At 36.5% G+C, this 25360-nt stretch overlaps 2 protein-coding genes across 2 annotated transcripts in view; one reads left to right on the top strand and one right to left on the bottom strand.

Moving 5' to 3' along the window:
• The window catches only part of LOC124371961 (mitotic spindle assembly checkpoint protein MAD1-like), a 29078-nt gene extending 20767 nt beyond the window's left edge, over positions 1-8311 (top strand). The window contains exons 9-12 of the mRNA XM_046830329.1: positions 2133-2307; positions 3219-3391; positions 4626-4816; positions 8034-8311. Coding sequence (XP_046686285.1) covers positions 2133-2307; positions 3219-3391; positions 4626-4816; positions 8034-8186 — 692 coding nt within the window. The 3' untranslated portion in view covers positions 8187-8311. The remainder of the gene's footprint in view (positions 1-2132; positions 2308-3218; positions 3392-4625; positions 4817-8033) is intronic.
• A 1370-nt stretch (positions 8312-9681) lies between these two features.
• Positions 9682-24593, bottom strand: LOC124371962 (alanine aminotransferase 2-like). Its single transcript, XM_046830330.1, has 7 exons — positions 24548-24593; positions 22226-22305; positions 21945-22065; positions 21479-21600; positions 13160-13345; positions 10982-11130; positions 9682-9772 (listed from the first exon to the last, which is right to left on the bottom strand). The coding sequence occupies exons 1-7, from the start codon at positions 24591-24593 to the stop codon at positions 9682-9684; spliced, it is 795 nt and encodes a 264-aa protein (XP_046686286.1).
• Between the last annotated feature and the right edge of the window lie 767 nt (positions 24594-25360).

Raw genomic sequence — 25360 nt, 5'->3', positions numbered from 1 at the left:
AAAAAATAACAGATTATAAATAACAGTAATAAATAACAAATTATAAATAACAATAATAAATGGAATTATAAATAACAATAATAAGTAACGATAGTAAATAACAATTATAATAACAAGGATAGTAACAATTAATAAATAAGAATTGACGATTGATAATAGAATAAATTAACATCCATAATGCTTATTTACAGCTTAGTTAAATTAGTAGTATGAAAACATGTTGAGTTACTTTAGGATGAAAGCGAGTGCACACCGCTTGAAAGATTCTGTAGAAGGGCCAAAGAAGTCAAGATCAGCACAGGCATCATTACCAAGTCTCATTATGCGGGGTAGAGTTACTGTAGTAGGTGTAGTTGGTCGGATGGAAATTCCTTGAGAAAAGCTGAGGGTGACGAGACTGACGAGGTACATGGAAGTTTACCATCTGAAGGATATTCGGGACAATCAATAAGGCTATTTAGTAGTCTGTAGAGGAACATGAGATCCAGTAGAGCCCCTGCGAGCAGCCAAGGAAGGAAGGTGCAGCTGTTGTCCCATTTCCTCCAAGTTTGTCTCCAAGTAGCGATATCCCATCTTCACGCCAACCATCCGTAGAAAGCGTCTTTGTACAGCATCAAGACTAGAGCAGTGACCAACTGATGTGGGGACCATACCGTAACGGAGTATTCTAGTATTGGCCGAACTAATGTGACGTAAAGTGTTCTTATGGCAGGAATAGCAAAGTGCTGGCGGCAGGTTCGGTTGATAAGTCCAAGAACACGATTAGCCCTGCTGCAAATGTCCGAGATATGGGCACTGGGGTCAAGGTTTGATGTCAGAAGTACTCCGAGGTCGCGAATTCTATCCACTCTTCTGATGGCAGCTTCCTGGAGGTAGTAGTCAAATAGAAGAGTCTGTCTGGCTCTGGAAAAGGAGACGGAAACACACTTGGTTGGGTTCAAGTCCATTTCATTGATAACACACCATTGGTCCACACCGTCAAGATCCCTCTGCAATTCATTTTGTTGTTGAGCTGAGGAAATTTCTCTAAATATCTTCACGTCATCAGCAAACAAGAGAAAGTCCCCGCTGATGTATTCACCAATATCATTTATAAATAAGCTAAAGAGGAACGGCCCAAGGTGAGAACCCTGAGGAACGCCTGATGTTGCATGAATAGGCCGTGAGAGTGCTGACGCATAGCTCACCCGGAGAGTGCGATTCAAGAGGTAACTGTCAAACCAATGTAGAAGTGATCCAGCAACACCAAGAACTTCCAGTTTCTTCAGCAGGTGGGGGTGACTGATTCTGTCTGTCGAACGCCTTAGCATAGTCCAGATAGAGACAGTCAACTTGATTACCATTGCTAAAAGCAGAAAGGATCCTGTTGACAAAGACTGTTAGGTTTGTAACTGTAGATCTTCCATGTCTAAACCCATGCTGTTCAGCAATTACAATATTCTTGAAAAGGAAGGACATTCTATCTAGCACTATGCTCTCAAACACCTTGACTAAGGCTGGTTGGATGACTATAGGCCTATAGTTCTTAGTGTCAGTCACTTCACCAGACTTGTAAATAGGGACCAAGAATCCAGACTTAAGAATTGAAGGAAAGGTTCCAACCTTTAGCAGTGCGTTGAAGAAACACGCTAGGTGAGGTGCCAAAGGTTCACTGCAATATTTCAGGAGACTAGCTGATATATTATCTGGTCCGGGACTCTTACTTATGTCGAGATTCCTAAGCTTGTCTTGTAAATGCTTTTAAAAATACCATTTTCTATTAGCCAAATCACTTGTTTTAATTCTCTTAATAAAAACTTAAAAATACATAAGACCAAGCTTCACATTCCCGCTGACAATTCAAAAGATTATTTCCATTTTCTAATATGACTTTTTTTTTTGTTAATAATTTCCTGCCTCTTGATCATATTAATGGGATGTCTGTAGCAATAATCACCAAGTTGAATATCTTAAAATATATTTTGAGTGCATAAGTAGTAGCTTTGCATGATTACATAAGTCTTGAGGCATATGTGTGAGTCTAATTTGGATCGCTAACACTTATGAACATTTTGTTGTTTTATGGTATCTTCATTGTAAGGGCATTTTAAATGCAGGAATAAAACTTTACTACTGTAGGAGAATTATTGCAGGTTATGGAAACAAGGCTTCATCAGAGCGCATGGATGCTCTTCTGGCAGAGAAGGCAGCTTTGGTGAAGGAAAAGGAGAGTCTCCAGAAGGAGGTGGAAGAACTGAAGATACAAATGGAGTACAGGTCCTTGAAAGGAGATTTCGACATGAGAGACTGCAAGATAATGCACTTCAGGTAAGGTTACCTCATTATTACCAAGCCCGTACTTCCAATTGTTACATGTACGGTTAATTTATTTTATCTCTTATTGGCATCAAAAAGTATCTTATGAAATCTAATTAAATGTCCAAATTCTTAGTTATATTTTCAGGTCATGCCATTCATCTTCATGTTTAATTACAATACATGGTATACTTAATCCTCTGATCAATGGAAAACTTCTCGAATAAATGAAATCTGAAAGGAAAAGTAACACTTTTTCGTCTTAGAAACATGCTCTGCAATGTCTTCTTTTAGAACTGAGCGTAAAAAGTCAGCTTATAAAAGTTGTATTAGTCAAATACCATTCAGCCAAGAAGAATTTTTCAAATTTAAAACCAAGTCCCAAAATGTTTTTTCGACACAGTGAAAACCTGAAAACTTACATGATAGGCATGACACCAGCCGTTTCAGCCACTAAGAATTAAAATATATTTCTTTTGTAAATAATGAAATCAAAATCTTTTTTTATTGCAGCAACAATATGTATGTATGTAGGTTTTCTAAAATTCCAGGCAGTCATGCATACAATTTTACAATCACGCCTTTTTCATTCATCGCCAATGCAACCCACTTAGTACAGCGGAGTCAGTCTTCTAATTGGGCGGTCTCCCAGTCGAATGCCAAAAACTTACCCACATTTTGAGTCTTATTTTATAAATATCCTAGGTTATTTAATGCATAAAATTTGTCCACTATACAAAGAGTCTATGAACAGTGTTTTTGGGTATTTGGAAACATTCTATAGGTCCTTTATGAAGACAATATGTCATGAATCTGTTGCTAACCACATCTTTAATGAAATGTAGATTTTCAACGTCTTTGTTCTGACCGTTTAACATATATTCTGACCAATAATTGTAATACACATGTTTACGGTGGCGCAGAATGAACCCACAGGCAGAGGCAGAGCAACGACAGCAGACCGAGCTGGCTCAGTGTCAGGCGGAGGCGGCCAAGCTCAGAGAGAGGGTACGGCTGTTAGAGGAGGGCCACACTCATGACCTCACACTAGCTGTTGCAGACAAGATGGCTTCCAGCTCCACCAAGGAAGTGGAAGGTAACTAACAGTTATTTAACTATTTTTATTTTAAATGTAAATCATTTGAGGCTAGTTCAGAAAGTAATGTACAAATTGTACTCAACAGTAGTCTAATGTCATATGCCAGTACCATATGCAATTTGTCCTAATAAAATACTTTTTTAATCCTGAGGGAAAGAGACAAATTGTCTCCGCACTTAGTCCTAAAAGGACCTTTGTGCCTCCCTTACTTATATTTGTGTCCTCAGAATCTGAGATTTTTACAGAAGCCGATCACATTTGAGGGCTCCTGTTATCTGATGTCCTTGGTGCTCAGGAGATATGCTCCCAGGAATCTTTTCCGAATTTTTGATATGGCAGGACAGTTAGCCAAATATGCTCCCCTGATTCCTCATCTTCTCCGTAGAGTCTGCATTCATCACTCTGGCTAAGGCCCACCCCCATAAAATGTTTTCCTTAGGGGACCATGTCCTGTCAACATCCCTAATATCATTTTTATGTCCTCCTTACTCTGATCTAGGATAGATGCCCACCCTTTAGCATAAGGAGAGATAAACATTTTAGATAGTCTTAATTTTGAAGGCGCTACTACAGTTAAAGTTTCTTATCCTGTTTTCCCAATCTTTTACAAGAGCTTTGCTATTGGAGAAAGCAATCCCGCAACCTGGCTCTGGCCTTATCATAATGGACTCTGCTCCCTTTTTGGCAAGGATGTGTGCTTTTTCATTTTCATGAATGCCCTCATGGCCCGGCATCCAACCGAGTGCTACTCGGTTATTCTTAGCCAGCTCTGCCAGAGCATTCTTGTATTCCCAAACTGCTTTCGAATCAAACAAACAGGTATCAAGTGCCTTTAGTGCAGCCTGGCTTAACAAAATAATTGTATTCGTATTTAATGGATTCTTTTTTTACTAAATGATGCACCCATTTTCACTTTTTAGGTAATTAGTTGTGTATTATCGTTATATATAAATTTCCTCCTGGACCTGTTCGGGGACTCCACTGTATACACATGTAAACATTAAATTTGACAGAGAGTTCATTATCTACATAAATTGAGCTTTCTTATTTGTATTAATATCTAAATTAATAAATACTCTTTGACCGTATTTTATAAACGTAATAACAATAACTGGTAAGACATGGTAAGTGACAGTCGCTGCCATCTAGACTGTGACTAAAGTGCCTAGTATCAGGCATTTGCTAGTTCCAGTTAAATTTGTTAATAATAGAAAATGTTGTTCAATATTAGAACTAAAGGAGAAGATGAAGTCGTTTGAGCGTCAGAATCAGCGACTGAGGGAAGTATTCAAGACGACAAGCCACGAGTTCCGCGAAGCTGTCTATCAGCTGTTTGGCTACAAGGTGGACGGTCTGCCCAACAAGATATACAGACTGAGCAGCCTCTATGCTGAAGCTCCTGATGACCATTTGCTGTTTAAGGTAGGAGAGAACTGAGATCGGTGTGTGGGTCGGCTTTCTTGAGTTATGTAAATGGGAGTATTTGTCTGCATAATTTACAGATCTATACTTAGAATCATTATTACATAGAGAAAAATTATATTTCATGTAATTAACTCTTGGCTACCAGAAGTTAGTGTGTATGTTAAACAAATTAATTTTAATTAACATTCAGTCAGAACTGGCTCTAGGAATCAATTTAGTTTTATGTAATGTTAAAAAAATAGATTTATATCTTAAAAGATAAACTTGTTATGAAGTTTTACATAAAAGTATGGGACTTGTAAAAACCAATGAGTGTATGACACACAAAACCACTGATATTACCTGAGGATTGAAATAATTAACATTGTAGATCCCTTATACATTTTTAAGACTGTAGTATCTATGCATGTAGTACACAAGTAAAAAATACATACAATTAACAACTAACCATGTTAATGTAAACAAAGATAGCTGTGAAATAGAAATGTCTGCAATAACTATGTAGTGTCAAAGAGTAATAATATATTATTGTTTCTGTTAGCATGGTTGTTATTTTAATACACTCTATTGCAAACAAAAACATCAGTACTTTATTAAAATACTCATAAAAACTCTTTTCCAAAGGAATTTGTAAAAAATTAATGTTAAAGTTAAAGATGAGTTTGATTGGATTAGGTAGTTTAGCTTGTGTTAGTAGATTATATTAGAAAACATACATCGCGGTGATGTATACAGTCGCCACAGAGATGTTCGTGTATTTTCTCCACGACTATCTTATAACCTGGTGTTCGAAAGGTTAAAACTTACTAGCTACTTTTTAGTAAAAGAATCCAACCAAAATAGGGAAATTTACAAAATAATTACCAAGCCTAGTCTTAAATTTCCGCATATCACACTTATTCTTCAAGTCTTCAGGAAGGCTCTTTAATAATTTTTTTCCTATATACATCAGCTCTTTTACAATTAGTATCATTCTGTGAATGGGGTATTGAAAATAATTTCGATGCCTTGTGTTATATTTTCATACTATGTTATTTAAATTGTTAAAATATTTTTGTAAAGTAAGAACTAAATTCAAGATGTACCACATGCATAGTTAATAATTTAAATTGTAAAAATAAAGGTTTAGAAGAATTCCCTTTGCCAGGATTAGAGCTTCTTTTGTGAACAGTTCAAAACAATTTCTTCAATTTTAAAGTGTTTAATGCCAAAATGGTGAAGTTGATTATTAAAATGTATTTCTTACCAAAAGAAGTCTATTTGCTACAGGAATCTCTTGAAGTTACAAAGGGATAATTAAAACTTCTGTGGGTGATATAGTTGCATGAAAGATTTGAGTAGTTTGCTAAAATAAACTGTTATTGAGGAATTGGTACAATACCCAGAAAAGTAGCTGTAGATAACCGCTTGCAAAGGAATCTGTGCAGAAGAAAATATATTAGTAGCTGCGTACAGGAGGGAGTCCCTCTCCGGTGGAGGGAGAGTGGTGCTCAGTGATGTGTGTGGAGTGGGACGAGCATCTCCTTGTCTCTGTTTATCAGCGGTGTTGATCGTGTCTTGCTTGAGCCTTTTTGTTTACAACGCAGCTACTTACCTATTCTATAACTGTATTGTATTTTTGTGTGTAGGCCTATACAAGTGTCGAGTCCAACCGTAAAATATTAATTGAACAGACTCATGTAGCCATAGACAGTAAGCTATTTATAATAGTCAGGGAGCTTGTGTTTTGGTGTAGGATTATCCATGCAGTGGCTAGGGTAGAAGACAGAGCGAGCGTGCAAGCGCCGAGCAGTGGTGGGGAGACTGGGAGTGTCGGAAGGGTATTTACCCCACCCTGTGTGAACTTAAATCACCCAGTGTCTTTGTAAACGGTTTATCCTTTGTAAACGGTTTATCCTTTGTAAACGGTTTATCTATAACACAAGTCTTTATTTGCTGTTATTGCTGGAAGTCAGGAAGGAGAGATGATCTTCAGGAATTTATAGAAAACCTTTAATTGTTAACTTTTTCAAAAATGTAGTTGGAAGTTTCCAGTTTTATTTTATCACTTGTTTTTTTCATAGCTATTTTTCACTCTAACAAAACAATGTAAGTGGTGTCAGAAAATTGAATAATTTTAAATTTGGAAAAATGGATGAAATAGAAATTGAATCAATATTTAGAATTGGTACATAAATATTTCCCAGAACAGGTGGAATGAGATTTACATGGCTGATGAGGTATTAAAAATGCAGAATAGAATGTTTGATTATTAAATTAACTGAATTATTGACAAGGATAATTAATTGAGTTTTGCATAAATATATATATATATAACATTATTGTAGCACTGGAGCAAATAATTTATAAAATAGGAAAGTTAGTCAAATTGGTTTAAATAGATAATTTATTTGTTTAATAGGTACTGTTTCTAAGTAAGGGTGTATATAAATGGACAACATGGAACATGGAAATAAACACATATTACAAAAAATTATTCGAATAAACAGTGGTCATTGTCATATTGGTGAAAAATAAAGCTAACTAAATGCAGTATAAATCTATGCAGGGTTTCTCTGTAATTTGTGGGTACATTTCCTACACATTGTTTGTATGGGCACAACGTAAAGGTACATTTAAAATGCTCCTCCTTTTACCATCTACCCAGCACTTTTTTTATACTAAATAATTTATCTCTTGGAACAGTTTTAACTGAGTGATTTGAAAATGTGTGTGTTACTAATCCATTCGACACCCTAGTTGGAACAGAATAATCAATTTTTCAATTTTCCATTTCAAAGGGGCAGCCATTTGAAATGCCCTAACCTTTTTTTCCAATTTATAACTTTCAATTCATCAAACAGATAGTATTAATAAAAATATCCATTAGTTTTATGTATTGCTGATAATAAACTATAGACAATATTGTTTATTAACTTACAAAAGTTATGCTCGTACAACCAAGTAGTTATAGATAACAGGTGCTGTTTACAAAATATGGATTTGTTGTAGACGGGTTTGGTTTGATTGATACTATTTTACTATATTTTAAAAACTAACATGATATGTAAGTTGTGTTCAAAGGCCTTAATATTAGGTACTACCATTTAGGATGTGACATACTTAGCAGATAGATATTAAGTGTTTGCCAGTTTTACCATTAAGTAGATATATACACTTAATCTAGTGTTTGTCACTCTTGCAGATTCCTTGGTAATCATTAACTTGTTTTCAGATGAGTGGAGGTATGGAACTGTTGGAGACACCATTTTCGGCCACCTGTTCAGAATTGATTGATCTACATCTTCACCAACAACACTCCATTCCTGTATTTTTGTCTGCTCTCACTATGAATCTATTCCAACGGCAGACCCTAACATCTCATTGAAGACGTATTAATAATCCTAAGTGTACATAGTGTAAATAGTTGAACTCATTACTGAGTGTTCATAAAGTAATTTATTTTGTTAAATGCTCACGATAAAAATAAATTATTGATTATACATGCTTTTTGAACACCATACAAAAACTATTTGGTATGCTTTACCAGATCAAAATTATTTTCTCCAAGAGAACTGATGTACAATTTGTATCTTTTTAATGTTTTATCAAGTTTTTTGACTTTGACTCGATTATATCATGTCAATTTATAATTATTATATCCTGTATTTTACAGTTGATAATGAACATTTATTTTTGCTTTATTTAAATATGATACTGTTTCAATTTGCTACCGTGAACGTTTAGTTTTTTATAAGATGTATCTATGCTTGAACAATTATTTCATAAAAATATACAGATTTTGTTTTTATAGTGTCTTTTTTGTGTGTTGCCTGTTTATTATAGCTTATAATGAATTTCTTTATTATGAATAATAATTTATGTGAATATCTTAATGTTTATTTTGTTTTATCTATTTCTTTTATTTTTGTTTGAAGTAATCCGTATATTCAAAACCATTATAGAATTTGCATATTGTACTTCTAAGCCTTTAGCTGATATAAACCTAAAAATTGGTAACAGGAAAGTTAATGAATCAATAGAGACAGGATAATACCAATAAAAAAGTTAAAAATTAATACTTAACATATTTTGAAAAATGAGAATCTCAAAGTCAACATACTGTGTATGTCACATGAAGTTCTGTAGAATTGCTCACATATATTTTTATATCTCTTTGAAAGTCCAGTTTATTATTAAACTACAATGAATAATTGGGAGAAGATTACTATGTCGGAAAAAATGTAGATACAGCAAATTTTATTTATTGTGGCACTTTTGCCTTGAACTTGACACCAAGGTGTTAAGCAATTACAAACTATTTAATCTTATGAGCTAAAAATCCAGTTTTCTCTTTTAATTAAAAGAGTGAATAAAAACCATCCTCGTTATTCGAAAATAAACAAAATTGATGATGGTGAACATATATTACGACTTTTCCAGTTATCCTAAGGTCAGTAAGTACATGTATCATGCTGCAATAAAAGTGTTAACTGGTGATATACATGTGAAAAATGTATAAAGTAAGATGGAAATTGTAAATAATTTCATCCTGTGTATTTACTACATATCTAGCCTAACCTATCTTTGATATATACATACAATTTTTCAATAAAAATTGAATCACAAAAAGTACTTGCTCTGTCGGGACTTGCACCCGGGTCTCTTACTTGCAGGGCGAGCATGTTATATGTAAGTTGTAATGTTTCTGAGACGATCGCTCATAAAACCCAATTTTCTAAAACGTAGTAAAGATCATTTAAATTAGTTTCAGCTAATAAAATCTGTATTTTGTTAAAACAACCTTTTCAGATAATATATACTTTATATTTTATGTATAAATAATGGCAAATTCTTCCTCTTTTATCAAGTAACCGTTTGTGTCATTTGTATTCCTCCAAAAATTTCAAATGGAATTCTTTTATCTTTGCCATCATGTTTTTCAGTTTCTCAGACTGGGGCAGTATTGTGGTCCTGTAAAAGTAAAATGTATAGCAAACAAATTTCATATGTATTGTTCAAGATAAGAACTATGAGCTAGTAATATCAGCTGTTAAATGTAAAAACTGATACAATGGTTACAAAGTTATCAATCGCATCATAACTAGGGACATGACTTGGATGAAGCTTATCAGTTGTAAAACAAAAAAGGCAGTCCACACTAACACCATACTGTATGATGGTATAAGCCAAAAGGTTGGAATTGCAGGCAGCAGATTTTCGAAGAGACTGTATTGGAAACTTGTTCCATTGCATAATAAGTTTTAAAATTTCAATAGCTATTTCACGGAAAAATAAGAATATAGCTCCCAAATTGTATAGGATACAAAAAATTAAGCTTTTTAATTTTATCAGTTTTTAATTTTAAAAACTTTCTAGACTGCGCTCAATACTTTTTTAAGTGCAAACTGAAACAATGTGATCTGAAAATGATGTGATCAGACAACCTAGTCCTTCACGAAGTCTCTGATTGTGTAAAAGTGGTGACATGCAATATCTACTATGTGAAACAAAGAAGTTTGTTCCATTCTTTAGCAGTTTCTTTTGTTTTCCGAAAGCCAAGAAATTCTAAAATTTCATGCTTCTAAACCTTAAATGTTTTCTAGAATGGTGCGATGTCCTGCCGAGATCCAAAAAACATTCACCTATGCCTGATTATTACCTTTGGAATTGAAAGAACACCACCAACGTCAACCATTATTCTCCTGCAGTAAATTTGGACGTTTCAATCAAATTACCCCTTCCTCATTATCTCAACATCTTGGATTGTATACTTGTTTCTTCTAGACCGACATCTAATGGTTGCCCTTATGTAAACAACATTAGTTCACAGTTTGTTGTGTCTGTATAAGGTCCTACTTGGACAGATCTAATCCAAACGGAAATGAACCCTTCATGGCTTTATTATGATATAGTGATATTTCTACTGGAGTTGTCATTTTTTTACATAAAAACTTAACAATAATATGTATCTCAATCTCTAGTGTAGACTTGGTTTTATTAGAAGACTATTACACTTAACCTCAATACAATTCATAATATTAAAGAAACATATTATTTTAAGAAAACATAAATAACTCATAATACCTGCTGCAAAAACGTAAATCTGGTTTTGTTATTTCGAGAGCGTTTTGTGTAGTACTCTACTAATATAATATAATTATGAAAAGTATGGTGTCGTACCTGAAGTGGTAAGTCCCAGGCTGTTGGCCAAAACCAACTCCTGGAACTACACAGATTCCAGTGTTCTCCAGTAACTGAAAAACGTAGAATGTCGACGGGCACTGGTTCAATGCTTTAGCCTTCGCTATAGCCTTTTCAGGTAGCTTCAGCTGGAAAAATATATTAACTATAACAAAAACTGCATTATGATAGCATTTATAAGTTGAGCAATTAGTGCTTGAGCGTTTTTAATATAATGTAAACGTTGTTTTCATTAAAAGCCAGCAAGTGTCATTGGCAATTTAGAGTACACAATAATATTGGCAAGTATACAACATTTTTAGAGTATTAAAAAATCTTAAAAAATCCCAAATGTTTTAGCAGTCAATGGACTTTAAGAGTAAATTCTTAAGACATTACAAGTCAAATTTGTTTATAAAACCCTAACTTATGAACAAAAACATTGCTAAAATAAGTATATGAAGAAAAGGAGAAGGTTGGTAAAAACTAGTAACACTGGTCAGTAATTTGTATATGATTAAAATACAATTTTTATTTCTTATTTATCTTTAACCCTTTCCGGGCCAGGCGGCAATATATTGCCGCCATAGATCGTGTCTGAAAAGTGCCAGGCGGCTATATATTGCCGTCGGTGCCATACTCCAAAAGCGCCAGGCGGCAATATATTCGCCTTGGTATTCGTAATTTTCTTTTAAAAAAAATACGACATCAAATGATTAAAGTTTTTATGTTTTTCTATTCCCTGGTATATTTGTAGATATTTAATATGAATATAATTTTTATTTTGGAGGTCTATGCATTTTTATTTCGTAATTGTCACGTGACATTATCAGGTGACTCGATCTATTGTTGTTAATTCTTTATGCTTTAGTGCAATCGTACCATTGTATGCTGGATTCTTCTTCATTATTTTATTTTGTGGTTGTAAATATTAGTAGTGTTACCTGCTTAGCTATTGTGTGTAGTAGTTACAATGACTGACAATTTGCGATCTCACGGGAGTGAAATTGTAAGTAGCATATTTGTAAATAGAAAAAGTGTAAATAAATTTCAAATAAAATTGTGTAAATATTTCTTGGTAAATAGTGTTTTTAACTGTATTGAAACTGCTTATGGATCCTACAATCATCTGTTTACCGGTACATCCGTAATGTGAATATTTATTTTAAGTTTCTTGCAGTTAAGAGTCAGTTGCTTTATCACTTGTTGCGAAGTACAATTATGCGTATTTATACAAAATGTGTCATAAAAAATTTATTTATGAGAGAAATAACACAAAATTTTGTATGGTTGTTTCCTTTATAAATGTACAATATAATAACATAGCTTTCTACAGTAAAATTATTTTTCCTTTTTTAGTTATTTACGAAAAAAATTAAATTTTTTTTATGTAATCCATTAAAACATTATTTTTTTTTTAATTTTAAATTACTTAAAACTACATCTTTATTTTTTTTGTTGATAGTATATATCTATACGAGTAATTTGGTGCAACTTTTAGGTCATTCTCTAATGTTTATGAAAAGTTATAAATTTTAATCTAAGAGACTGCAAAATCGCCAATTTTAGCCTGGCACTTTTGACTAGTCACAAGGGGATAGATATGTGAAAAAATTTTGCAACATCTCATATTTGGTCCTGGCCCTGAAAGGGTTAAAGTATCAAAACTTTTTAGTTGGCGTTTTGATATATTATGGAAATTTAAGCATGCTGGTAAAGTGTTATGAATTTATTATCATTAACCAATTCCTGATGGAGCTCCATTTTACTTTCAAATTCAGTTAGTAATTTGTTCAAACCTGCATGATAGTGATTACACAAGGTAGAGTGAAAAAGGATCTTATTAAAGAGACATTCATTGAAAAGGAAATTTCTGTTCCTGCAGTTGGTACCACTGTTTAATAATGAAGAGCTGTCTAGCATTGTTTCTGTTATTGGTACAGAAGACTACAAGTTGTTTATAAATAAAATTAAAATTTACAAAAATAAGGCCCCAAGTTTATGAATAATGTATAATATAAAATGCATGTACTGATGAAACGGTGAACTTCCAAAAGTAGAGAAACAATCTGAATCTAGAAAAGACTACTCTCCAGACTCAAAAGTAATATCTGATCAGAATTTAAATATGGGCTATTTGTTAGATCCACCAATAAGTAATTATAAGTATTAATTCACCTGAGGAAAGGCATACATGGCGCCTTGCACTGCATTACAACTCATGCCAGGGATACTGTTGAATGTGTCTGCCACCATCTTGGCTCTTTCTGCCAGAGATTTGAGCACTCCTTCTTTCTCTGACTTGAACTTCTCATATGAGGGCTCTCCGGGCTTGGGAGGGTTTACCAAGCAGAACATTGTTGTCTGTAACACCAATATACATATATTGGTACAGAACAAAGTATTTATTTGAGCTGAAATTAGAAAATTTGTCATTTTTTTTTTAATTGTGTTGCTGAGTTGTACAGTGAGTTTAGTTTAACTTAACCCCGTAGGGGGACGTCTTACTCTGACGTTTAAAGGTTGGCGACCTTTCGTACCCCGAGCTAGTGCCAGACACATCTCCAATCCTGGCACTTTCCCCTGTCTCATCCATAAATCCTACCTATTCCTAATACCTCCCTTTATCTGACTGGATCGTGCTATTGTTTGTGGGGAGTGCTTGAACTGCTACACTCTGAGAAGGTGTAGCAGAAGAGAGCTGATGTGAGCTTGCTCTGCCGAAGCAAACGGTAGTATGAATCCTGGTGCCAGCCACTTCGGTCCCTGGTCAGGAAGTGATTATTGGACAGAAATGTCGGAGATTTCTGTTGCCACGTGCGAGCCCGAGTCGTGCGAGAATTCCCGACTCGGTTAAACGAAATAACATCGGGCCCCGGGGAACTGGGGTAGGGTGCCTGCCAAGCTTAGGCTGACAGGTTCCCGAGGGTACACCCGTTCCGATGTCTCGGTCTGCACCTTTAATCACGATGCGCTGGTTCAAATATTGAATGGCTACCTTAAACCCTTCTCAATTACACAAAAATGATAGAGTTGTAGAAAGAGATTCTACTATGGATCTAGAAAAGAAACGTGCCCTTTCTTCAGAATCTGAAGAGGAAACACCCAAACAAAGAAAAACTGCAGATAAGAAAAATAATGTTCAAAATCTTCCCACCCCACTGTTTCTAGTTTTTAAGCACAAAGACGAAACTCAGAACTTGGCAAAGGTGAGCCCCTTCCTTGTTAACAAGGCTCTAGTCGGAGTGGGCGGCTCGCCGTCTTCTGTTAGGAAACTTCGTAATGGGAGCATCTTGGTAGAGGCCGCGAACGCTCCACAGGCTCAAAAATTTCTCTCCATGAGATCCTTTTACGACAAAGTAGAAGTCGTTGTCCATCCTCATGAGACACTAAACTTCTGCAAAGGAATTGTGTTCTGTCGCGATATGCTATGCTGCTCAATTGAAGTATTGAAAGAAGAACTGAAAGATTGTCTTGTGACTGATGTGGTGAGAATAATGAAGGTTGAACACGGTGTGCCGACACCTACACCAGGTCACATTTTGACTTTTGCCCTTCCTCACCCACCAGCCACAATTAGAGCAGGATTATCTTTCTCTCTACAAGTTCGTCCATACTTTAGAAATCCTCAGAGGTGTTATAGATGTCAACGTTTTGGACATTCAAGCAAAACTTGCAATAACCCTGAAACATGTAGTCTTTGTGGCAAAAGTGGTCACAGTGACAAGGACTGTGCCGGTGGCGAAGAGCAGTGCGTCAACTGCGAAGGGGCAGCTGTGCATCCTTCAAGTTCTCGCAGCTGCAAAGTATACTTAGAAGAAAAGGAAGTGCTGAAAATAGTTACTAGCGAGAAATTGGCTTTCGGCGATGCTCGTAAAGAATATAGGAAACGACTTGGGCAAACCCCGAAGAAGGACGTATCCTATTCGCAGGCTGCCTCTGTCCCTGTGCAACCGAAACCGTGTTCTTCCTGTTCAGCTCTGGAAGGCATGGTTAGAGAACTAACCCAACAGGTTGCTGCCTTGGTACAACAACTTAGTGCCAAGTCCTTCCCACATAGTGGAGGCACTGATATATCAGACCTTGCACCTTCTGTGCCTGTTAGACCGGCTACACCAACTCAACTCAAAGGACGAAACACAAGCAAGCAACAGTCTACTGAAGGGCAGATCGCTGCTCAATTTTTAAAAATCCATAATGCTGGAGGTTCCAGCGTGACGGGAAAGAAAAAATGTATCTGCTGAAGTACGCCAAAAGCTTGTGTCAGGGCTGAATCCAAAAATTGCCTCTAAAGTGGTCGAACGGTCAAAGGGTGCGAACAGAACCCCTCCCTCACACCGCCAGTCCTCTAAATCCAGCCTAATGGAGGAGGATTTGTTTGATGACGACCTTTAGGCCACATTCAGAATTAGAAAAAACTACCGTAAATTTCAAACAAAATCAAGGAAAAACAAAAAACAAAATTACTTTCAAAACCTAATTTATATGAATATTATACAATGGAATATTAACGGACTGCGAAGCCATCTGGAAGACCTGAACCTACTAGCATCACAAATAAAACCAAATCTCATATGTATTCAGGAGACCAAGCTTCGCCGTACATGCCAATTTTCCATCAGGGGATGGGATATCTTCCGCCATGACAACCATGATGACGGACATGCATGTGGAGGAGTTATGGTTCTCGCAAATCCTTCTCTGAATACAGTGGAGGTATCTTTGAACACACCTCTACAAGTAATATGCATAAAGCTAGATATACCGTTTAAATTACACGACTGTTGTGTTTATATCCCCCGCCACCAGAATATCTTCCAAGAGAAGATCTATTGGACCTTGTTAATCAATTGCCTCATCCTTTCGTACTTGTGGGCGATATCATCGCCCACCATCGTTTTTGGGGCTCTAGTACTTGCTCTCCAAGGGGCAACATGGTTTCCAAGGTCCTTGATGATCTGAATCTTGTTTTATTGAACGACGGCTCGCCAACTTATCTTTGCCCGAGAACAGGTTCCTGGTCAGTATTAGACCTAACCGTGTGCACACCAAAAATTGCTTACCGCTTCGATTGGTCAGTTTCCTCTGACCTTTACGGTAGCGACCATGCACCGGTCATAACTAGAGTTCTAGATATTCCAGGTAATGTGCCCCAGAGGCCTAAATGGGTGCTTGATAAGGCAGATTGGGGCAAATTTAAACAAGTTTTACAGGCACCAGATGTTTCAACATCAGTGGATATAGACTCCGCCGTCAACAATATAACTGTTACCATTTCAAGTGCCGCTCTGGAAAGTATTCCAAAAACAACAGGAATCATCAAAAGAAGAAACGTACCTTGGTGGACAGAAGAATGTAGGATATCGCTTCGGGAGCGCAAGAAAGCCTTGCGGTTATTTAATAGATCTCCGACCGAAGAAAACCTTGCACGATTTCGTCTTGCCAGAGCTAAAGCTCGTCTCATATTTAAAAGATGTCGACGAAATTCGTGGAAGGAATTTACTTCTTCGATAAACCGTACCACCCCTTTATCTCTGGTGTGGAGGAGACTAAAGGCAGTTTGCGGAAAACAGCCACCTCTACCTATTCTTGGCTTAAGGGTGAACGACATCATATTAACCGAGCCGAAAGATGTGGCAAACGCTCTGGCCTCGTCCATTTCTAACGTGTCGAGGACGACGTCCTACAGTCCTTTGTTCCAGCGAAATAAAGTACAACGTGAAGCACAGCCCATAAATGACAATAATTATATAAATCCCTTAAATTTATTGTTTTCCCTTGACGAACTAGAATCTGCTATTTCTCCCATTATAAACTCAGCTCCCGGTGCTGACGACATTCACTACGCCATGTTGAGAAACCTTCCTGTAGAGGTTAAAGCGTGCCTCTTGTCCCTTTTCAATAGAATTTTTCAAGAACGCAACTTCCCAAGTTCATGGCGTAACTCTTACGTTGTACCATTATACAAACCTGGCCAAGACAAGTTCTCCCCTACTAGCTACAGGCCTATCTCGCTTACCAGTTGTCTTTGTAAGATACTGGAGCGGATGGTAAATCGTAGACTGGTATGGTTCTTAGAACACAATAATTTCCTGTCTCCACAGCAATGTGGTTTCCGTCAAGGCCGTTCAACTCTAGACCACCTAGTATGTCTAGAGTCGTCAATCCTGAATGCTTTCCTTGAACGGAGGCAACTTGTTGCTGTGTTTTTCGATATAACAAAAGCGTATGATACAGCTTGGCGTAGGGGAGTTATAAATACCCTTTCAAATTGGGGCGTCGGCGGTAATATGTTATATTTTATTAAAGGTTTTATGGGATGATGAACGTTCTTTTAATGTAAGACTGGGAACTCATTTGTCCGACACCAAAATTCTTGAGAACGGTATACCTCAAGGGAGTGTCCTTAGTTGTACTCTCTTTGCTGTGGCCATAAACAGCATCACTTCCTGCGTCAGAGCTCCTGTCAGATGCTCTCTATTCGTAGATGACTTTGCTGTGTTTGTCCCTGCCAGGAGGCTGGCTACCGCAGAGAGGTACCTTCAGCTCACCATCCACCGTCTCGAAGATTGGAGCAACCAAACCGGGTTTTCTTTTTCTCCTTCAAAGACTAAATGTATTACTTTTTCTCGACTGAGGAGCGTCGCTGATCCAACTCTTAGGATGAATAGAATAATAATCCCAGCGAGTCGCTGTGTGAAATTCCTAGGGTTGTGGTTTGATTACAGACTGACGTGGGTTCCGCACATTAAAGAACTTAAGGCGAAATGTCTAAAGAGACTTAACGCGATGAAAGCTCTAAGCGGAACGAAATGGGGTGCAGATAGAAAATGCATGCTTCAATTTTACAAGGCATATATTCGACCTTGTATTGATTATGGATCACAGGTTTATTCTTCTGCCAAGCCAACAGCCCTTAAAATGTTGGACTCAATCCATCATTCTGCTGTCAGATTGGCTACTGGGGCTTTTCGTTCAAGCCCCGTTGTCAGTCTTTTAGCTCGAGAGTGGTGAGCCATCCCTATCTTTCAGACGTGTTCAATTGGCTATGAACTATTTTTTTAGTTTAAAATCAAGGCCAGAAAATCCGGCCTTTGAGGTTGTCCTAGACACATCACTTGCTTCCTTGTACCACAATAAGCCTAATGCCCCCGCACCCTTTGGCATTAGAATCATGTTACATCTCGCAGAAGTGGATATGAGAGCGATTGATGTTGAGGTATGTCACGAGATGGATAGACCACCGTGGACAGTCAGAACTCCCAATGTAATACTGTCGCTATTACAGTTGAACAAGCAAGACGCATCACTGTTGTCCACAAGCGCCTGTAGAGAAATATTGTCATCCTGTTCACCCTGCGATGTCATCTACACGGATGGCTCAAAGAGTGAGGCAGGAACGGGTTGTGCCTTTGTAACTTCCAATAGAGAGTACAAATTCTGCCTTACTCCTGAATCCTCCATATACACAGCAGAACTAACAGCTATCCTGAAATCATTAAATATTGTATGTCCCAGAACAAATACGGTGGTAGTGTGCTCGGACTCGCTAAGCGGTCTTCTGGCTATCAAGGACATGTACTCCAAACATGTCCTGGTTCGTAAGATCCGCTACGCTTTGAGCGAGATGATGTCGCAAGGGTATATCGCAATTACGTTACTATGGGTACCTGGACATACCGGAATACCTGGTAACGAGATCGCAGATAGGGCAGCAAAGGAGGCAATCTCTCTGACTCCATGTACTAGGCGATCAATCGCGTCCGATCTAAAGCCGATTGTAAAGTCACGGACTACAACATCAGTGGAATATATCGTGGGATCAAGTGGCCAATAACAAACTTCGGCAGATTAAATACACAGTAAAGCCTTGGTGTACTGCTTATCGCACTAACCGTAGAGAGGAAGTTGTACTGTGTCGACTCCGTATCGGACACACTCGCTTCTCTCACGGTTTCCTAATGAGTCGTGGTGATCCACCGCAGTGTGCGGAGTGTAACATGGCGCCTAAACGTCAGCCACGTGTTGATAGGCTGCCGCCTCTACGCCGGGCAGAGGAGAGCACATCGTTTGCCAGGCCGGTTAGATGAGTTGCTTGGTGACAAAGAAGATGTTTTAACAAAGCTCTTTGGTTTTCTGGAGAGCACCAAATTAATGTCCAGAATATGAGTCCTATAGTACCTGATTAGTTTTAGTAAACGTATTTTAACCGCTAGTTTTAGGCAAGGGTGAGCCCTTTTACAGTTCACCCCTGAGTTGTTATTTAGTTTTAAGGCTCTTAACTAGCAACGCCTAAGTGCAATCTTTTAAATTCTGTTAGAAAAATTTCTGTGTTTTAATCAAGGGTAAGCCCCTTTACAGTTAAATATTTCTGTGAGGTGTGAGGACACCACTATCTTAATAATGTAGGTGTCACGTGAGGTAACGGGCATTAATGACCAACGTGTCTTTTGCCTTATTTCTATTTATTTGTTATTGGTAAGGGTTGGTCCCTTTACAACCTACCTTCATTAACTTACCTGGTTTTAGCATTAGATATTTGTTATATTTATTATCGTTATTTTTTATCTGACACATTTTAACTATTGGGCCCCTTTACAGCCTCTCGGCTACTTTTGTTATTTAGTTTTAGTCCTCTGTTCACTGCTGTTGTTTTCGAAATTGTCTTAATGTGATAATTTTTCTTTGACAGCGATCCGCTGTCTATTCTTTATACTGATAACGTGACACCATATTTTAAAGTGTAGGTGTCCGTTAACCCTACGGGCATTGATAACCTCCGTGTTTTATTGCCCTTTATAAAAGGAAAAAAAATAGTTTAACTTAATGTTGTTTTTTTCCAATGATGGAACAAATACCCAAATTTCATAGTTGCAACTTGTTGGTTAACAAGGTTAGTTGCTTTTTTTGAAGAGATAATAATCTCGAAATATTAAGTAGGTACCATGTTTCTTGTACTCAACCACTTGTCTACTAATACACCAAAATATTAGTGATGCTCTTTTAACATGTTCAGATACCTAATCCTACACAGAATTTTGTAAAATGTATTTATGTATTCAAAGACCTGAGTCTGTAACCACAGTTGGTCTCTTCTAAAATTAACTCTCACATCAATAGCAAATTACTGTGTAACACGCATTGGTATTATTTTATTCCACCTTCTGAAGCTCTTTTAGATCCTCTTGATGTCGGTAAGAATTTAAAAAGTTGAGGATAAAATTACGTGAATCTTTAGTGATTTGAAACAAACAGAATCAATACAGTATTGTTCTCATTGATAACAAAATATAGGTTTCTCCATTTATCCCTTAACAGTATACTGAAGAATCAACTACATAATATATCGTTGGCTTGTTTTTTACTAGATACCAGGCCTACAGCATCCGTTACTATTGTATATATTCATATACTGGCATCTAACAAACCACAGAGAGTTTTGTTGCAGCTTTAGATGAAAAACCCCATGTTAGTCTCTCAACTATCCCAATACTGAACATTAAAATGTTAACTTTGTCGGTACTTTGGTATTATCCGAAGGCCACTGTGACCTATTTACTACTGATTGTTACGCGATATAAGTAGGTTTGGATTAGGTTGTCATGAATATTGGTACTAGTAGTAACAAAGTTAAAGTTAATCTTTTCAAGCGTTCACGGGATATGAGCTTGAATTTTGGTACTAACTTGAGAATTGTTTTTTTTTCTGCCAGAAGTGAATGGTTGAAGCCCACACTTATGGCTAGGGTCATTTCCGATCGGTACTTTTCCAAACTCAGATCACATGCCATATCGTCCAACGTGATCTGATTTTGGAAATACCCCTGGCTATCAATGCAGGCTTCGGTGAACCTGCACTTCTGGCGAAAGAAGAAAACATCTCTCAAGATAGTATCTAAATTCAAGCGCAGATCACGAAGCACTCGATAAGGTTAACTCTAACTTTTTCGATTTAATATACTTACTAAAGTATCTACCACCTACTTATGGCGCATAATAATCAGGATTTGATAGGGACAGAGTGGCATCCACATAATACCAAAGTACCACATTGTCTTATCATACATACTTTTTTGGCAGGTAGGCTAAACTCATGCAAATGTGGTACCCAATTTTTGTTTCATTAGATTTCCCCTTGTGATTTTAATAGTAACATTTGCAGTCTTCATTTAAAATCAACAATTGAATTTGAAGTGCATTTTCCCACAGATGTGACATTGAAATGTTTACTGTTCTTTATCAAAAGTATGACAATTTCCAGATCAAGTGATATGCTTATTTGCTTCTACTAGAAATAAAAAAATTAAGCAATTTCCTAATGATGATTCTTATGGGAGTTTCAAAGTATCAAACTTATTATATGGTTTAAGTTATTATTTCTACAATCACTATTTGGATTTAAAATTTATTTTACACAAATTACCTTATTATCATTTCAAAATGTAGTTTATATTTATTCTTATAGAGTAACTATTTTTGTCTCTCATGTTATACTGACTTGGCCAATAGTACCGGGACACCTTCTTGTTGCAAGAGACTTTACCAATATTCCCATCACTTTGGAATCAACGTTGACAAGCTCTGAGTAGCCGCCTCGCAGTCCACACTCTCCTATGTATCCTGTTCGGATATAGAACAGACAAAATGTTAACAATTGCTCGAGTTTTAATGCAAACAGAAAGAAATTTTGTTCAAATGGGCTAATATTTTTTTTTTTTTTTTTTTTTTTTTTTTTTTTTTTTTTTTTTTTTACAGTCTCAATCAGCAAAGGCAGTAGAAAAATAGGAGGAGTAAAAAAAACAGGTGAAGATGGCCGAATGATGTGTATTCATCACTCTTTGAATCATATCTGCACTCAGCATGATTTTTGCAAGCTAGCTGAAGACTTACTATTTAAGTCTGTAATGCTACAGAAAATATGACACTTTCTTCCAAAAACACATACTGTACAAATGTTATCGTACCTTTAGAACAAGACATGAAAGAGGCAAGTTCTATCTTGTCAAATGGGGAGCCCATCTGTGTCATCACTCTCTTAAATGAGTGGAACTTGCTTCCCTCGGCATAGATATTGTCCTGATAAACCTATGACAGAACAGATGACTAGATTTTTATTGCTAAATTACTTCTCTGGACAGGGTCTATATCAGTAATTAATAAATAAAAATCCCATAGGTTGTGAATCAGTACTGATCTACAATAAAAAATCAATATAGTCACATGATCAAAGACATTTAAAAGTTACCTCATCAGCAAAGATGAACAGATTGTATTTGTGCGCAAACTTGATGATGCTTTGAACATTTTTAAGCGTCAACACCTGGCCTGGAAAATTAAGTCACAAATAAAATGTAGTAGTAAAACATCCAAAAGTGAGTTTCTATCAATAATTGGATGAAATTTGTGGGTATAGCCTAAAAAGTAGGCTCCTTCTCCATAGAAACCTTTCAGTAAATTTTCATACGCCTAGACGATCTTTCAAAATTAATGCAAATAGTTTTTTTAAGTTTATTTTACTGTGCTAGTAAAAGGAAATTATCATAAATAAATTATCAACTTCTCTAACAATCTGTAGAAATTAATATAACCCTGACTAAGAGTGAGTGTGTTATGTTACAAAGCGACAGTAGATCACTTAGGTGTTCACTATCATAGAGTGTAGAGGTAAGATAATCTGACTAAACCATTTTAAAAGAACGAAGAAACATGTGTAATTGTTTTCCTGCAATGTCTAATGGCACATAAAACTCCTTGGTTTGTCCATGATTTAAAACTAAACTACAATCTTATTTTATTTTTTATGTCATTATTGTAATTAAATGAGAAAAGTTTGTAGGAACAAAAATAAACAAGTTATGAACAATGTTGTAGAACACATTTATTTTAATTACCTATATATATTTTATTTACTTTTTATTAGTTCTATACATTAATTTTGTATAAAAAAAGAACTCTAGGACTTATAATGATATTAAATACTTTATGTTGCATGCTGAAACTGGAATAAATATGTTAGATTTTGTCTTTTCAGTCATACAAAGTACCTATTTGTAAAGTATTTTGTGAGCTATTTTGGCCATTCTCAGTGGCATAACTATAGTGGAAGATGAGATGGATAGAACTAGGGCCTTAATTACCTTCATGGCTTCTCTAAGGCCATCCTTATATTTGCCACCTCCCCTCATCTCCCACACATATACACAACCGTACGCCACTAAATAGAACCCTTCCATGAACCATAAAAATAAATAAAATATTAACATCAATCAACCTTGTCTAAAGTGCAGCAGTCAAATGTTTTACTATCCAATCAATACAAATTTAGATGTATTCAGATTTTTTATTCAATACTCCCTGGTGTGGAGTGCACTTCAATCAGATTCATCCCCTCTCAAAAAGCCCAAGTTCCAGTTACGCTACTGAATATACTAGAACATAATAATCTTACGAGGAATGTAGATCAAGAGTTTTTGACAAAATTTGGAAGATTATCGTAGCACAGCACCCAGGCAGGGTGAATTCAGAGCTGATAACTTTTACTCTTCCTTACAACCAAGAAGCTTTGTTCGATAGTGATTGACTGTTTTAAAGTATTGTTAAAAGTTATTTACTTCTTTTCAGTAAGAAAAGACTAATAGTAACTCATTATTAAGAATAAAAAGTGTTAGATCAGTATCAGCTAAGATAAACATTTTAATTTAATGTTAAAACTTTGTTAAGGTAAAACAAAATTATATTGATCAACAATACAGCTCTGGTTTCTCTAGTTGAAGGACAAGGATAAGGTGCCGTTACAGAATTGTTTCTGCTTATAAACTAAACCATATTGCACAATTTAAATTGCTAAAAAGTGAGATAACAGTTTGTGACTTAGAAAGAAGTGTTAAATTCAGCAAAATATATATTCTTTGTTATTGTGCAGCAATGTAAAGTGTTAAAAACTATATGCAGATTCAAGATTTGTATTACACTATCTTAGTTCTATAACCAGGGTCGCTCATATCTTGCCGGGCTCCCCACACTGTTAGAATAAGGCCCTCACTATGCATTGGCGGTATTACACTATCTTAGTTCTATAACCAGGGTCGCTCATATCTTGCCGGACTCCCACACTGTTAGAATAAGGCCCTCACTATGCATTGGCGGTATTACACTATCTTAGTTCTATAACCAGGGTCGCTCATACCTTAACGGGCTCCCCACATTACTGTATAAGAATAGGGCTCTCACCATGCATTAGGCGGTGTTACACTACGTTAGTTCTATAACCAGAACCGCTCATACCTTGACGGGCTCCCCACACTGTTAGAATAGGGCTCTCACCCTGCGTTATGCGGTATTACACTACGTTAGTTCTATAACCAGAACCGCTCATACCTTGACGGGCTCCCACACTGTTAGAATAGGGCTCTCACCATGCATTAGGCGGTATTACACTATCTTAGTTCTATAACCAGGGTCGCTCATACCTTAACTGGCTCCCCACATTACTGTATAAGAATAGGGCTCTCACCATGCATTAGGCGGTGTTACACTACGTTAGTTCTATAACCAGAACCGCTCATACCTTGACGGGCTCCCCACACTGTTAGAATAGGGCTCTCACCATGCATTAGGCGGTATTACACTATCTTAGTTCTATAACCAAAACCGCTCATACCTTGGACGGGCTCCCCACACTGTTAGAATAGGGCTCTCACCATGCATTAGGCGGTGTTACACTACGTTAGTTCCATAACCAGGGCCGTTCATACCTTGACGGGCTTCCCACACTGTTAGAATAGGGCTCTCACCCTGCGTTAGGTGGTTTTACACTATCTTAGTTCCATAACCGGGGACGATCATGCCTTGACGGGCTCATGGCCGTATACCTTATGGCCACAAATTTGTCCATAACAGATAATCAATTCTGCGTCATAGCTCATGTTCAATTTAAAACAGAGTAAGATGATTTAGTTTCTATTGCTCCTAAAGTTATTCTTGAACAGTGTTTCACTAATGAAAGGTTTGTTCCTCAAATACAAAACTCAGAGGATTACAAAACAGCCAAAAAGTATACAAACCTATAAGTTTCAAATCATAAATTTTATCGAATAATGTTAGTGGGAGACTTTTATTTTTCACATCAGTCGAAGAAGTGTTGTTTAAATTTAAACTATCTATTTCAAACTTTAGTTTCTATCAAATTGTCAAGACACTCCATTATTAAGTTTTGCACTGTCTTTCTCTTGTACTTGTATTGCTTCATCTGTATTATTCGTATTTTTCATAAAATAAAAAAACGCTAAATATGTCTCATATTTCTACTTATATAACAGATTTGCTAACTGCATGAATACTGACCAAGTTCGAGTACCAAGTGTGAATATTATATAATGGA

Source organism: Homalodisca vitripennis, unplaced genomic scaffold, assembly GCF_021130785.1.
Source record: "Homalodisca vitripennis isolate AUS2020 unplaced genomic scaffold, UT_GWSS_2.1 ScUCBcl_2298;HRSCAF=6907, whole genome shotgun sequence".
NCBI lineage: Eukaryota > Metazoa > Arthropoda > Insecta > Hemiptera > Cicadellidae > Homalodisca > Homalodisca vitripennis.
The sequence above is the reverse complement of the archived record's forward strand: the minus strand, read 5'-3'. Positions and strand labels throughout refer to the sequence as shown.

Excerpts from the sequence above, each read along its gene's own strand:
- LOC124371962 (XM_046830330.1), bottom strand. The coding sequence starts at position 24,593 with ATGCATGGTGAGAGCCCTATTCTAACAGTGTGGGGAGCCCGTCAAG. Across the intron at positions 22,066-22,225 it reads TGTTCATCTTTGCTGATGAG|GTTTATCAGGACAATATCTA; the intron begins GTAACTTTTAAA and ends GTTCTGTCATAG. Across the intron at positions 13,346-21,478 it reads GTCCCGGTACTATTGGCCAA|ACAACAATGTTCTGCTTGGT; the intron begins GTCAGTATAACA and ends TTGGTGTTACAG.